A 16790-nucleotide genomic window follows, 5' to 3' on the forward strand; every position below is an offset into this window, starting at 1 on the left:
TGGTGGAAATGTTGGTGAGAGATCTGTCTAGTAGATGGTGAGGGATCTGTCTAGTAGAGTCACTGGTGGAAATGTTCGTGATGGATCTGTCTAGTAGAGTCACTGGTGGAAATGTTGGTGATGGATCTGTCTAGTAGAGTCACTGGTGGAAATGTTGGTGAGGGATCTGTGTAGTAGATGGTGAGGGATCTGTCTAGTAGAGTCAATGGTGGGCACAGTATTGAGATAACGATTCATCATTTTACCTTACATTGACTTGACCTTGGTGTTTTCTTACATTAAAATTTAGCCAGATGAAGTTTGGTAATATATTTCTAGGGATTTGAATGTAAATGTTGGTTCAATATTAAGATGATTCCTATCCATTATTTGTCAGAATTTTGATTGATTAAATGGTGAGCTAGTATGGATATTGGTGAATGGACGTCAGAGTTCTAGACATTTGCTTTGCCTCATGCTATATGATCCTTGATTGGCTATGACAGAGAGGAAGAGCGATTTGTTTCTCGGTGACATATTACCCAGAAACATAGGTGAACAGCTGTCAATTTTTATTGAACGAGAAACGATTATGTAAGCACAGAAACATCCATGTATCTTTATCTAGGTACCTTGCTGTTCTAGTATATGATATATGCTTTTTTACCCAATACCTGTGATTTTACCAGGCTTCTGTGTGTTGTAGTGTGATTTATTGTGTTTTGTCAGTTAAAAGTGTAATCTAGCAAGATTTTGTATGTTGTAGTGTACTCTAGCAGGGTTTTGTGTGTTGTCGTGTAATTATATAATCTATCAGGGTTTTGTGTGTTGTAGTGTAATCTAGCAGGGTTTTGTGTGTTGTAGTGTAATCTAGTAGGGTTTTGTGTGTTGTAGTGTAATCTAGCAAGATTCTGTGTGTTGTAAGTGTAATCTAGCAGGGTTTTGTGTGTTGTTGAAGTATAATCTAGCAGGGTTTTGTGTGTTGTTGTGTAATCTAGCAGGGTTTTGCGTGTTGTTGTATAATCTAGCAGGGTTTTGCGTTTTGTAGTGTAATCTAGCAAGATTTTGTGAGTGTAAGTGTAATCTAGCAGGGTTTTGTGTGTTGTCGTGTAATCTAGCAGGGTTTTGTGTGTTGTCGTGTAATCTAGCAGGGTTTTGTGTGTTGTTGAAGTATAGTCGAGCAGGGTTTTGTGTGTTATAAGTGTATTCTAGTAGGGTTCTGTGTGTTGTTGTGTAATATAGCAGGGTTTTGCGTGTTGTTGTATAATCTAGCAGGGTTTTGCGTGTTGTAGGGTAATCTAGCAAGATTTTGTGTGTTGTAAGTATAATCTAGCAGGGTTTTGTGTGTTATAAGTGTATTCTAGTAGGGTTCTGTGTGTTGTTGTGTAATATAGCAGGGGTTTGCGTGTTGTTGTATAATCTAGCAGGGTTTTGCGTGTTGTAGGGTAATCTAGCAAGATTTTGTGTGTTGTAAGTATAATCTAGCAGGGTTTTGTGTGTTATAAGTGTATTCTAGTAGGGTTTTGTGTGTTGTTGTGTAATATAGTAGGGTTTTGCGTGTTGTTGTATAATCTAGCAGGGTTTTGCNTATAAGTGTATTCTAGTAGGGTTTTGTGTGTTGTTGTGTAATATAGCAGGGTTTTGCGTGTTGTTGTATAATCTAGCAGGGTTTTGCGTGTTGTAGTGTAATCTAGCAAGATTTTGTGAGTGTAAGTGTAATCTAGCAGGGTTTTGTGTGTTGTTGAAGTATAATCTAGCAGGGTTTTGTGTGTTATAAGTGTAATTTACGAGGCTTTTCTGTCGGGTACATTTGATGTAGTGGGGTTCTGCTGTCTGCCTAACTTTTCTTGATTAACACATTTCATTAGACCAACCTCCTAATAATCCTGCCTTCATTCTGACCTGTCAACTTGTCTGTAAATATTGTTGATATCTTAATTGTACTGGCTAGCTGTATATAGACAGTTATAGGGACACTCGTATAAATCAATGCTTGTTCATCATCTAGTGAATCAGCATGTCATGAATCAAAAATCCCCATGTTTCTTCCCTATCCCCCATCCTTACTACAGTGCTTAGGAACATTTGAGTTGAGGAGCTTTTGCATTTGTTTATCTTGTTAGGGACAAAGCTCATCATTCACAAGTGGAAGTTCAGAAGGGGTATTGGAAGGTGACTTTGATGGGCTATATGTATTTTCTGTCCAGGAAAATGAGCAATACTGAAAGATTAGACTATCATTTGTTTTGGTTATACAGTGAGTTTCTAGGAGTGGAGTGCTGGGCACCATATTTGATTTCAGAGTAAAACTACAGTACAGACTGAAAAATAAGAGGTTATTGCCAACACTTGAATGGTCTGGTTCGCCTATATGGACTCTGTCCTAGGATGCTGGGTCCTCATCTCCGAGTCCAACAACTCAGCTTATGCATAGCTTGTACTATTGGCTACTGGTGTGTTGTGATGTATGGACAGTGTGTGAGAGGTCTGTAACACAAACATCATTATCTCCTCCTGGCCTACATCACATGGACTTGACAGAGCAATCATTGTCAGGCCTGTACACTCCTCCCCATACACAACTCAACTCAAGCCATCTTCATCTAGACAGTCAGATTTTCGAAAGGGTCAACAAATATTGGCTCAATAATTTTATGATAATAACCTTTGGTCAATGGTGTGTGTGATTTGTTGTCAATTTTCATCGGAAGATGCTGAAGGGTTTTCTAATATCTTGTGTATTGGACACATTTCATATCAAACAAGACAACATCGTCTTGTAGTATGATTGCTTCTGTATCCATTAAAGGCTCTTGATTTTGATAGTTGATCATTCCTCCTTTATTGCCTCCTTTTTATGCATTACATATTTGGGTAAATTTTCTGAAATAGGAAATTGTTGTAATATAAAAGTTTGTCCCAAATTTTCATATGATATTGCAAGTTGATATTCAGAAGACTTGTACCTGTAAAAGCTACCTGATTCAATTCACTTATTTTAGACAATAGGGAATATTACATACATGTTTTACTTCAAATTCAATAAAGTTTATTTTTAGATGTGAAAACGATTAATGTACAGAACTGACTAATACCTAGTTTTGCACTTGCAAGTAGTATCAAGGTGAAAAAGAAGCTTTTACTAAAGTTCACATAGTCACAATGATTGGACATAACAAGGTTATGCTATATCAACAAGGTCAGGGGGTCACTAGGAACAGACATAACAAGGTCAGGGGTCATGGAGGCCAGACATTTGTGACTACCATGCTGAGTCATTGGCAATACATCTGACAGTACAAAGGTCAGACATGGAAGCCACCCAAGGTAATTGTAATGGTCAGATTTTGACCAAGATCTCCCAGACCTGCTGTCTGTGGTGAATCACAGGAATGGTAAGGTTTAATTAATAATGATTGTTTACATCTAAACAATACACTTTTTTGTCGGTGTGTAATTTGTATCTTTGTTTAAGGTCTAAAAAAATAGTGTCTTGGTTTATGAAAAAAACAAGACAGAAAAATGCCTCTTGATATAAACCTCTTGTCAGGAACCTGATGACCAGACTCTCTTGACATGCGGCTTATTCACCAGAGTAAATCGTACAAAGGTCAGGCGGATAGTGTAAATGTTATTTCTGTTACCTTATTCGGTTAGCACGTCATTAGCAGGTAATTAATGATGACATGGTCATACTAACAACTTGATGGATTAAATTGGTGCGGCCAATCAGATAACGTCTGTGCCTTCACCTCAGTACTTTATATATAGTTTAGCCTATTAGGGGCAGGAACCCAACAGATTGGCCCGCGATATAGCTATTGGTTCAAGTTCTTAGTGTGCTCACTCCTGCACTCTTCTTGGAATTAATCATCGATAATTTGATGGCTGAGTTGTCTTCCCACATTAATGGTAGTTAAAGAAATGTATTTAATTCTTGCTTCAACTAGATGCTGTAAATGTGATTGCCAAAGATAATTTGGCGATGATGTGACCTTTAGTTTTAAGAAGGTGAGCTCTATTCATGTGAGTGTTCTTTAAAACATTGTAGCACAGTTGAGATACTCAAGCTTTATGCTTGTAAAGGACCGTCTGGTCTGTGACAGTCCAGCATCACTTGTAAAGGACAGTCTGGGCTGTGACTGTCCAGCATCATTTGTAAAGGACAGTCTGGGCTCCGTCAGTCCAGCATCACTTGTAAAGGACAGTCTGGGCTGTGCCAGTCCCGCATCACTTGTAAAGGACAGTCTGGGCTGTCACAGTCCAGCACCACTTGTAAAGGACAGTCTGGGCTGTGACAGTTCAGCATCACTTGTAAAGGACAGTCTGGGCTCGGACTGTCCAGCAGCACTTGTAAAGGACAGTCTGGGCTCGGACTGTCCAGCAGCACTTGTAAAGGACAGTCTGGGCTCTGACAGTTCAGCACCACTTGTAAAGGACAGTCTGGGCTGTGACAGTCCAGCCTCACTTGTAAAGGACAGTCTGGGCTGTGACGGTCCATCATCATTTGTAAAGGACAGTCTGGGCTGTAACAGTCCAGCATCACTTGTAAAGGACAGTCTGGGCTGTGACGGTCCATCATCATTTGTAAAGGACAGTCTGGGCTGTGACAGTTCAGCATCACTTGTAAAGGACAGTCTGGGCTCGGACTGTCCAGCAGCACTTGTAAAGGACAGTCTGGGCTCTGACGGTCCAGCATCACTTGTAAAGGACTGTCTCTAGGCTGTGATGGTCCAGCATCATTTGTAAAGAACAGTCTGGGCTGTGACTGTCCAGCATCATTTGTAAAGGACAGTCTGGGCTGTGACAGTCCAGCATCACTTGTAAAGGACAGTCTGGGCTGTGACTGTCCAGCATCACTTGTAAAGGACAGTCTGGACTGTGACGGTCCAGCATCACTTGTAAAGGACCGTCTGGGCTGTGACAGTCCAGTACCATTCCTTAGTGTTGGAGTAAATTATCCACACAAAAATATGGAAAGCTCAGGTCTGTCCAAGTGACCACCCTAAATACCAAGTGACCCTGGTTAGTTCCACTGTGTCCATCCTTAGGGCTGATTAATACGGTTCAGTCCGGATATACATGTATATTGGTCACCTATGAACACTTATTGAGTGACCAGGTTAACTTGACTGTGTCTACCTCTAACAATAGGTGACCAGGTCCTACTATACAGGTAACTCTGGTTAGAGTCACAGGCACTTGCACTCTGTGTTGGGTGTCATGTGACTTGAATCAGATCATTTATAAGACAAATGCTAGGACTCCTTCGATAGAATGTTATGTCCAAGCGAGGATTCAAACTTCCGTCTCCAGGACAATACCCCAATGGTTATTTGTGACATTAACTTAACCAAAAACTCTCGCTCTACAAATATGAAGGTAATCGAATACAAGGCTTTCAATAATTCATTGAACTTCAGCAAATATATTATGCAGGCTTTGTCCAGACACACTGTAAATAAAAACAAGTACTATTGATTTTACCTGTGCGATGATATCATTTATGACCCTCTTGTATTGTGTTACATATGCTGTTACTAAATTTAGTATCCAGGGGGGAAACTCTGAGGTTACAGAGTACGAAAAGCAATGTAATTGAAGAATACGGGAACTTGCAATCAAGGCAGATATTACAAGAAGATTTTTTTGGAGAAAAGAAACAGAGAAAACTTGTACATGTATACACTTTGTTAAATTCTGTTGTTGGTATATTTTATATATTATATTACCAATATTTATCTTCTGATCATGGTATTGGTATAAAAATGTTATCAAAATAGGTTTTCAAAGGAGTAGAGAAATAAAGGTAAATTTGTTGTGGATAAAGATTGTATGAATCTAGTGTCTGAAACAAGATGACAACTTATCAGATAGGATTGCATGTCTGCTCTCTTAGCCAAGCCATCAAAAGCCATGGTCACAAGTGTAATGCCAAGCCATCACAAGCCATGGCCACCAGTGTAATGCCAAGCCATCAAAAGCCATGGTCACCAGTGTAATGCCAAGCCATCAAAAGCCATGGCCACCAGTGTAATGCCAAGCCATCAAAAGCCATGGTCACCAGTGTAATGCCAGTCATCAAAAGCCATGGCCACCAGTGTAATGCCAAGCCATCAAAAGCCATGGCCCCCAGTGTAATGCCAAGCCATCAAAAGCCATGGCAACCAGTGTAATGCCAAGCCATCAAAAGCCATGGCAACCAGTGTAATGCCAAGCCATCAAAAGCCATGGCCCCCAGTGTAATGCCAAGCCATCAAAAGCCATGGTCACCAGCGTAAGGCAAAGCCATCAAAAGCCATGGCCACCAGTGTAATCCCAAGCCATCAAAAGCCATGGTCACCAGCGTAATGCCAAGCCATCAAAAGCCATGGGCACCAGCGTAATGCCAAGCCATCAAAAGCCATGGGCACCAGCGTAATGCCAAGCCATCAAAAGCCATGGCCACCAGTGTAATGCCAAACCATCAAAAGCCATGGTCACCAGTGTAATGCCAAGTCATCAAAAGCCATGGTCACCAGTGTAATGCCAAGTCATCAAAAGCCATGGCCACCAGTGTAATACCAAGCCATCAAAAGCCATGGTCACCAGTGTAATGCCAGTCATCAAAAGCCATTGCCACCAGTGTAATGCCAAGCCATCAAAAGCCATGGTCACCAGCGTAAGGCAAAGCCATCAAAAGCCATGGCCACCAGTGTAATCCCAGCCATCAAAAGCCATGGCCACCAGTGTAATGCCAGTCATCAAAAGCCATGGCCACCAGTGTAATGCCAAACCATCAAAAGCCATGGTCACCAGTGTAATGCCAAGTCATCAAAAGCCATGGCCACCAGTGTAATACCAAGCCATCAAAAGCCATGGCCACCAGTGTAATCCCAAGCCATCAAAAGCCATGGTCACCAGCGTAAGGCAAAGCCATCAAAAGCCATGGCCACCAGTGTAATGCCAAACCATCAAAAGCCATGGTCACCAGTGTAATGCCAAGTCATCAAAAGCCATGGTCACCAGTGTAATGCCAAGCCATCAAAAGCCATGGCAACCAGTGTAATGCCAAGCCATCAAAAGCCATGGCCCCCAGTGTAATGCCAAGCCATCAAAAGCCATGGCCCCCAGTGTAATGCCAAGCCATCAAAAGCCATGGCAACCAGTGTAATGCCAAGCCATCAAAAGCCATGGGCACCAGCGTAATGCCAAGCCATCAAAAGCCATGGACACCAGTGTAATGCCAAGCCATCAAAAGCCATGGCAACCAGTGTAATGCCAAGCCATCAAAAGCCATGGACACCAGTGTAATGCCAAGCCATCAAAAGCCATGGGCACCAGCGTAATGCCAAGCCATCAAAAGCCATGGTCCCCAGCGTAATGCCAAGCCATCAAAAGCCATGGCCACCAGCGTATTGCCAAGCCATCAAAAGCCATGGCCACCAGCGTATTGCCAAGCCATCAAAAGCCATGGCCACCAGCGTAGTGCCAAGCCATCAAAAGCCATGGCCACCAGCGTATTGCCAAGCCATCAAAAGCCATGGCCACCAGCGTAGTGCCAAGCCATCAAAAGCCATGGCCACCAGCGTATTGCCAAGCCATCAAAAGCCATGGCCACCAGCGTAATGCCAAGCCATCAAAAGCCATGGTCCCCAGCGTAATGCCAAGCCATCAAAAGCCATGGCCACCAGCGTAATGCCAAGCCATCAAAAGCCATGGGCACCAGCGTAATGCCAAGCCATCAAAAGCCATGGGCACCAGCGTAATGCCAAGCCATCAAAAGCCATGGTCACCAGCGTAATGCCAAGCCATCAAAAGCCATGGCCCCCAGTGTAATGCCAAGCCATCAAAAGCCATGGCAACCAGTGTAATGCCAAGCCATCAAAAGCCATGGCCCCCAGTGTAATGCCAAGCCATCAAAAGTCATGGCCACCAGTGTAATACCAAGCCATCAAAAGCCATGGTCACCAGTGTAATGCCAAGCCATCAAAAGCCATGGCCCCCAGTGTAATGCCAAGCCATCAAAAGCCATGGCCACCAGCGTAGTGCCAAGCCATCAAAAGCCATGGCCACCAGCGTAATGCCAAGCCATCAAAAGCCATGGCCACCAGTGTAATGCCAAGCTCTTGCATTGAATTGATTATTAGAAGGCCAATGTCACAGAAAAATGTCTAATATTAGAAAGCTAATGGTATGGAAACATTTCCTGAGTCTTGTTTAGGCAAGGAGATTGAAATGTGCATATAAGAAAAATAATATTGAAAGGTCAAAGGTAAAGAAAGATCTTTAGTAATAAAAGATCTATGGAAATTGAAGATGAATAGCAATGAAATGTTTCTAGTATTGAAAATTAATTGAATAGAAAGATTTTTTCCGTATAACAACATTTGATCCTTGGACTGTTTAAAAGAGCCCATAGGATGTGATACTTGCATGAATGCTTCATATGGGACATACTGCTTATAAGTTCTACTTGAAAAAATGGGAACTCACAGAGTGTGATAGTGTATAGGAGCCCATAGAACGACATACACTTGTAAAAAAGAGCCCATAGAATGAATAGAAAAAGAAGTCATCAGAAATGGAGTTCCCCTTGTGTGTTTTAACAATCGTGAGGATATCATAGTTCATAAAAAGTGTATGAAATAATAGTTTCTATGATATGGGAGCACATATTTGTGTAAGAGGTGTGCGTGACATTCTTGCAGGTAAGGTAATTGCATGGCTGTATTGATGAACATGTTCCAGCTTTACCTGTGCCATGAGCACCTGCTACTCTGCCTGTGTTGTAAATACAGAGGTAATTAGCTAATTTGTTCTCCTGTTTAAAACATACAGAAATGGGTGACTGTGGCTGCTACAGGAGATTTCCAGCTGCTCTCAGTGGTAGAGCCCTATTACAAAGCTATAAGGAAGACAAACACCTGCTCCACAATATCGCTCAAAACAATACACTGTTATAGGTATATTGATCAATTGTCTGCAACAAAATGGTTTATAACATTTTTGTTAACACACCGCTTCAAAAAAAGATGTTTTATTTATTTACTTCACTTAGTTGTTTACATTATCAGATAACTGCTAATTCATTGGTATATATAGTGTTGAATTACGAAATCTTATAAATCAACTATTTCTTATTTAAAGACCAAAAACCTAAAACTTAACACCAATGATAACTCATTCAATATTGGTTAAAAATCCAGCAGAGATATATACAGTGACATTCTCTTCCCATATTGGTGAAAGATAAGTTTTCTATTGAAAACCACTATTTTTGAAATTTCAAAAAAATCCAAAACAGATTCCAATATTGTATTACCTGGAAGAGTATCTTTTCACCACAGAGTTTAATACCAGCAACACTACAACCTTCTGTACACAGCAGAACTAAGTACCCTACAATATAGCAAATGAAGTCTTCTGATGTGACAAAAATAATTCCAATTTCTGACTCACCTCTGTGAAGCTTCAGATTATTGCCTTCTGGCATTTGCTGTTTGTTGGTACCAAAAGGACTACATTACTCTTTACGGCCATACGAGAAATAAGAAAAGATAATGAAAAGATAAAGTTTTGTAAATGTCAGTTTATGCATATTTGNTTAACCCTTAGGCTGCTATATTGATTTCTATGTAAACGGACACCACTGCTGAATTAATTATTGAAATTTAAATTAATTTACTTGATTTTTCAAATGTGCATAACTTGGAAAATATTTGTTATATGTGAAAAAAAGTTATATGAAAATTGTTCGTTGTTGTCTCTAGTTTATATTAACGTTTTCAATTCTAAAGTTGCTTCAGTATTTACCTGTACAGGTGGTAATAAAGGTAAGAAAATGTGAAACTTTTAATTAATCGGATTTAAGCAAGAGGAAGATCATTTTAAAATTATTTTCGTCCGTAAATGTGATTGGCAAATGATAACAGAGATTATAAATTTCATTTTTGACATAAGACGCTGTATATTTACACGGAGATTCTCAGGTAAAAAGGTCAGGTATTTCGTCAAGAATTACATGTGATTTGCTACAGGTTTCAGGTCGCCATTAAATAAATTTACTGTCACAGTCGGCATATAGATATATCTTAGCTACGGTCTAGTTTATGATTAAGTCACCGATAAAAAGTTTGAAGAAATAAATCGGCTCAAAACGTGTCAATGTTCAATTCGGCTTCACCTGCAGACGACATGTGCGCCTCGGTCCTCGGATGGAAAGTAAATGTTTACCATCATATGCATCGCTTCAATCTACACGTCCGCCATTTTTATGACTTTTTTTTCGATTTGAAATTCTCTCGCACACCTTTGGTTATTACTAGGGTACACTACCGTGAATATCAAAAGTAATGACAAAACAACCAATCAGAACCCTTCTACTATACGCGTTCGGGTTTGGTATAGCAACAACCCGACTTCACACTTCCTGGCTACCGATCAAAACCTACAGGCCGAGCGAAGCACTGACAGCCCGACTTTTAAAAACGACTATTGTCGTGCGTAGCAGCCTAAGGGTTAAGTAGTGGGATTTGGGATGTGAGTGTAGGAGCTATATTCGGTTGTGAGGCGTGTTTGGTTGACAAGTATTCGGGGTTTGAGCGTAGGAGCTATATTCGGTTGTGAGGCGTATTTGGTCGACAAGTATTCGGAGTTTGAGCGTAGGAGCTATATTCGGTTGTGAGGCGTGTTTGGTCGACAAGTATTCGGGGTTTGAGCGTAGGAGCTATATTAGGTTGTGAGGCGTGTTTGGTCGACATGTATTCGGGGTTTGAGCGTAGGAGCTATATTCGGTTGTGAGGCGTGTTTGGTCGACAAGTATTTGGGGTTTGAGCGTAGGAGCTATATTAGGTTGTGAGGCGTGTTTTGTCGACATGTATTCGGGGTTTGAGCGTAGGAGCTATATTCGGTTGTGAGGCGTATTTGGTCGACAAGTATTCGGAGTTTGAGCGTAGGAGCTATATTCGGTTGTGAGGCGTGTTTGGTCGACAAGTATTTGGGGCGTGAGTGTAGGAAGAGCCTTGGTGGTTCAGGACATCTAGTGGTTTGAGTCTAGGGGGAGCCATGTCTAGTTGTAGGTTTGAAATTGTGATTTTCTGAGGAGCTGTGTTTGGTTGAGGGTTTGGAGTGGTGAGATGGCCAGAGATACCTTAATGCCTACTTGCTTGACATGATGGGGCACACCTTAACATTGCCTTGCTCCATTCTGCCAACACGCAATGTGATGTATGACACAGAACATGGATTAAGTGACAAGACATGCTACCATTAACAAGAAAATACTATAAACATGCAAACCAACGACCATAAGATACAAAAACATATCTATCCCTTTTGAAAGTTATGTTAGATTGAAACTGTTGCCTTTGCTTGTTGTTGGTGGGAGCTTTTTACATTATTGTTTTATGAAGAGTTCTCGTGGCTGGTTTGGTTACAAGTCCTGCCTTAATTAGGACTTATTCATGGCAGGGCATTGTCAATGAGGAATAACACTCTAGTGTGTCTGGCTACCATCAGGGGATCCTACCAATGTTACATAATAAATGTAGCATCCCTGTCAGAGTTAAGTCTCAGATTATGTTCAGATGAAGGCAGAGACTGGGGATATATGTATCGGAATCAAATTATTGCTAGTTAAAGTCAGTTTTGGTTTCAAAATCAAAAATTTCATAACCATTATCTATACACCTTCAATATAATATAATCCTGGCAGTGACTTGTTGCTGAACATATCAGTTGATATCCTATATCCTTTGATAACCATATATAAATGGTTAACAAACAGTCCTTTCCCATCCCCTATACTGTGTTAGGGGATACACAGAGCACAGTCCTCCACTCCTATATACTGTTTTAGAGGATACACAGTGCACAGTCCTCCCCTCATATGTACTGTTTTAGAGGATACACAGGGTACCATCCTCCCCTCCTATGTACTGTGTTAGAGGATACATAGGGTACCATATCCTCCCCTCATATGTACTGTGTTAGGCAATACACAGAGCACCATTCCCCCCTTCTATGTACTGTGTTAGGGGATACACAGAGCACAGTCTTCCCCTCCTATATACTGTGTTAGGGGATACACAGAGCACAGTCCTCCCCTCCTATATACTGTGTAAGGGGATACACAGAGCACAGTTCTTCCCTCCTATATACTGTGTTAGGGGATACACGGGGTACCATATCATCCCAACATATGTACTGTGTTAGGGGATACACATAGCACAGTCCTCCCCTTTTATATACTGTGTTAGGGGATACACAGATCACAGTCTTCCCCTCCTATATACTGTGTTAGGGGATACACAGGGTACCATATCCTCCCCTCATATGTACTGTGTTAGGCGATACACAGAGCACCATTCCCCCCTTCTATGTACTGTGTTAGGGGATACACAGTGCACAGTCCTCCCCTCCTATATACTGTGTTAGGGGATACACGGGGTACCATATCCTCCCCTCATATGTACTGTGCTAGGAGATACACAGAGCACCATTCCCCCCTTCTATGTACTGTGTTAGGGGATACACAGAGCACAGTCCTCTCCTCATATATACTGTGTTAGGGGATACACAGAGCACAGTCCTCCCCTCCTATATACTGTGTTAGGGGATACGCGGGGTACCATCCTCCCCTCCTATGTAATGTGTTAGGGGATACACAGAGCACAGTCCTCCCCTCCTATGTACTGTTTTAGAGGGTACACAGGGCACCATCCTCCCCTCCTATGTAATGTGTTAGGGGATACACAGGATATCAATCTCCCCTATATACTGTGTTAAAGGACATACAGGACACCATCCTTTCTTCCCTATTTTGTGGTCTAGCATTAAAAGTACATTTTGCTTATGACCAATCACCAGTAACAAGGGAAGTCAAACTGTCATGCAAAACAGTACTAGAATGCTATTATTGGAGGGTTGATGGAGCCATCCCATCACATAAACCTTCCCTCGGTGTCATCATCAACTACGTGCTGTAATTACACAATAACCAGGCACATTATTAAGACATTAGTTTGTCTGGTTACTTCACACAGCTCCCATCAATCTGGAAAAGAGTTTCTGTGCTAAACAGAGAACTTTATTTGTCTATTCCATATTTCCCTATTTTATTGCCCCCTGCATGAAATGCCGAGGGCATTATGTTTTTACCATTTCATTTCAGTGATGCGTTTGAATGTTGCAGTGTGCATAGAAATCTGTCCCAAAATAGTTTGATAAGATCTGCATTCACCATGTTCATCAGTTAATTAACAAAAAACAGAATCTACTTTTCATGACACAGATATTATAGATAGAAACTAAATCTAGTTACATTACTAATGATGGAGTAGACGTGGACATCCATGTGTCATAGACACATCTGGTATATAGATGTTTGTATATTAGGCTTAATAGTCCAAGTTGGCATTGACATAATTGTTCTATACTTTCAGGTCAAGGAAGACTCACCCTGGCACAGTGGTACACTTGAGTGACAATCCTGTAGACCCTAACAAGGTTTGTACCTAAAACACCAGTAACACAGATTGTCTCCATCCTGCTACTTCAATGTCCTATTTACTTCATAGCTATTCCTTACGTCTCTCTTCCTAACATTCTTTCCCATACTTTCAATCCATCCTGCTTCTTCTTCAATGTCTTATTTACTTCATAACTATTCTATGTGTCTGTCTTCCTAACCTTCTAATCCTTTCCCATACTTTCCTCCCACTTGTCTTTGCATTAATCCTTAAAAGATTACAATGTCCCATCTTTTCTCATTTTTCTCCTCTATTTGTTAACCCTTCTTTTAAATTTCATATCATCTTCCAGTCTGTCTGTTACCCGATCCCTATCTTTTACATTCCTCATTTCTTTTCCTCTTTAAACAAAATATGATCATCAAATCTAGAATTGAACTCTATCACATATTTTCAAATTTGCTAAACCTGAATTTTTAGCTCGCCGTGTCCTAAGGACCCAGGTGAGCTTATGCCATACTGTGGCATCGGTCGTCCGTCCGTCAACAATTTCTTGAAACGACTTCTTCTTCTTAACCACTGATTGGAATTTAACTTAATTTGACTGGAAGCATCCCTAGGTGGTGAGGATTCAAAATTGTACAAATGGAATTGCTGACCCCCCAGGGGGCTGAGGGGCAGGGCAAAAAGGGGGCAATTTGGCTATATTGCTTTAAGCCACTTCTTCTGTATAGCTATGCACTGGATATCAATCATATTTAATCAAAAGCATTCATGTGAGGCAGGGATTCAAAATTGTACAAATGGTATTGCTGACCCCCCAGGGGGCTGAGTGGCAGTTCCAAAAAGGGTTATTTGGCTATATTGCTTTAAGCGACTTCTTCTCTGGAACTAACGGATGGATATCAACCAAATTTGACTGAAAGCATCCTTAGGTGCTGAGGATTCAAAATTGTACAAATTGTGGGGTTGACCTCCCAGGGGGCTGAGGGCCGGGCCAAAAGGGGGCAATTTGGCTATTTTGCTATAAACAATTTCTTCTCTAGAACTATGCCATGGATATCGATCATTCGGTCGGAAGCATTCATGTGAGGCAGGGATTCAAAATTGTACAAATGGTGGGGCTGACCCCCGGGCTAAGTGATGGGGCCAAAAACATGTTATTACTTGGAAATGGTTGAGATCCCCACCATATAACCATATATACATTGCTGAGTATAAAGAGAAGAATGCACATTTGCTTCCAGGATGGCCCTAGGGTCTGGCCCCACCCTAGACATAGTCCCTGGGCCATAACTTTAAAACGGTTGAGATCCCCACCTCAAAGCTATATATATACAAATGCTGGGCATAGAGAGACGAATGCAGTCATGATATTAGAATAGACCCTGGGGTCTGACCAAACCCTTAGGGACCCTTTTTCTTAGTCACAGCTTGGAAACAGTTGAGATCCCCACCCTATAACCATATATGCAATTGCTGAGTTTAAAGAGATGAATGCACATAATGCTTCCAGGATGGCCTTGGGGACTGCCTCACATTTGGACACTTAACCCCTGGGTCATAACTTTGAAACGGTTAAGATCCCCACCCCAAAACTATATTTACAATTGTTGGGCATGAAGAGACGAATGCAGTCATGATATTATAATTGATCCTGGGGTTTGGCCACAACCCTAGGGACCTAGTTTCTGAGTCACAGCTTAAAAACCGCATAAACCCCATAACCATACATAAAATTGCTGGGCGTGAAAAATCTAATACAGATATGCTACAAGGATTGGCCTTGGGGTCTGGCATATTCCCTTGGATCTCATTTGGAGAATATTTTGCCATGATTGCTTAGATATACAGGTGAGCAATACAGATCCTTTTGGCCTCTTGTTTCAAGTTGTCTCTTAGTTAATGTATAACAAAGGTGAACGAGAATACACTGCTACACCTTGCTGCTTGTCAACACTTATGGCAGCAGCCAATGACAGCAGGTTAATTAGTGCTAGCCTACCTTTACCTGGCCACAGGTATGTCATTGATTCTGATAGGAACCCTGAGAGACTTGTTTGATTACCTGGAGCCCCTAGCAGTAACTACTTAATGATTCTCAGAGGTTATAATGTTTCTGCATTGATCTGCTATCAAGCTGTTTCAATTTTACAGACCAGCAACTTCATTAGATCAGTTTAACACCAGTTGCTGTGACGAGTTATAAAAAATCACTTTGTTGGGTTTAGGACCATGTCTATATTCTTGCCATTTCTCAGGGGCTTTGTTACAGAAACAGTGGGACAATTTATGATTAGCTCTCCAGGCCCGACACTCAAAAAAACATGATATCCTAGAATCAGAACAATTAATATTGCAATCACGCTACAATGTTACACTTATTACTTTGTGCAAATTATATCAGGTGATCATTGATGTTTCAAAGGAAAAGAATAACCACAGGTTGTCAGGTAAAAGATAAAAAAAAATATATTAAAAAAGAAATTCAATTAATTTTTAGGTCACCTGAGACAAAGTCTCAAGTGACCTATTGCGATCGCCTTTTGTCCGTTGTCGTCCGTCGTGCGTCCGTAAACAATTTACATTTTCGACTTCTTCTCCAAAACCCCTGAACCAATTTCAATGAAATTTTGCAGAAACTTTCATGGCCAAAGGTCAACGAAAATAGTTGCCGGTTTGGTCCCCGGTCCCCAGGGGCCTGAGGGGCTGGGCCAAAAAGGGTCAAATTGACTAAAATTTCAAAAATCTTCTTCTCAAGACCAAGATATGGTAGAATGAAATACTCTTCATAGATGGAAGGGTCTTAAGGTGCTTTACCAAAAATGTGAATTTCTTGACCCTGGGGTCTCATGGTTCCCCCTGGGTAGGGGGTAAACTTTACTATAGTTTATATAGGGAAATCACATTTTGGACCAACATTTGTTTAATTTCCATTGGAAGTAATTCAATTTGGGTTAGCATTATCAGTATTGGGTAGCAGTTTGATGGTATGCACATATGAGCCCTGACTGAACCCCCCCTGGGGCTATTGGGTGGGGCCAAAAAGGGTTGAATTGACTGAAATTTCAAAAATCTTCTTCTCAAGACCCAGATATGGTAGAATCAAACACTCTTCATAGATGTAAGGGTCTTAAGGTGCTCTACCAAAATTGTGAATTTTATGACCCTGGGGTCTCACATTTCCCCCGTGGGAGGAGGTAAACTTTACTATAGTTTATTAGGTCACCTGAGACAAAGTCTCAAGTGACCTATTGCGATCGCCTTTTGTCCGTCGTCGTCCGTCGTGCGTCCGTAAACAATTTACATTTTCGACTTCTTCTCCAAAACCCCTGAACCAATTTCAATGAAATTTTGCAG

The 16790-nt window shown here is 41.2% G+C and overlaps 1 protein-coding gene across 1 annotated transcript in view; it reads left to right on the top strand.

Moving 5' to 3' along the window:
* The window catches only part of LOC110453285 (syntaxin-binding protein 5-like), a 139498-nt gene that overhangs the window by 52796 nt on the left and 69912 nt on the right, over positions 1 to 16790 (top strand). The window contains exon 6 of the mRNA XM_021502172.1: positions 13404 to 13467. Coding sequence (XP_021357847.1) covers positions 13404 to 13467 — 64 coding nt within the window. The remainder of the gene's footprint in view (positions 1 to 13403; positions 13468 to 16790) is intronic.

This window comes from Mizuhopecten yessoensis, unplaced genomic scaffold (genome assembly GCF_002113885.1).
Source record: "Mizuhopecten yessoensis strain PY_sf001 unplaced genomic scaffold, ASM211388v2 scaffold7251, whole genome shotgun sequence".
In the NCBI taxonomy this organism is placed as follows: domain Eukaryota; kingdom Metazoa; phylum Mollusca; class Bivalvia; order Pectinida; family Pectinidae; genus Mizuhopecten; species Mizuhopecten yessoensis.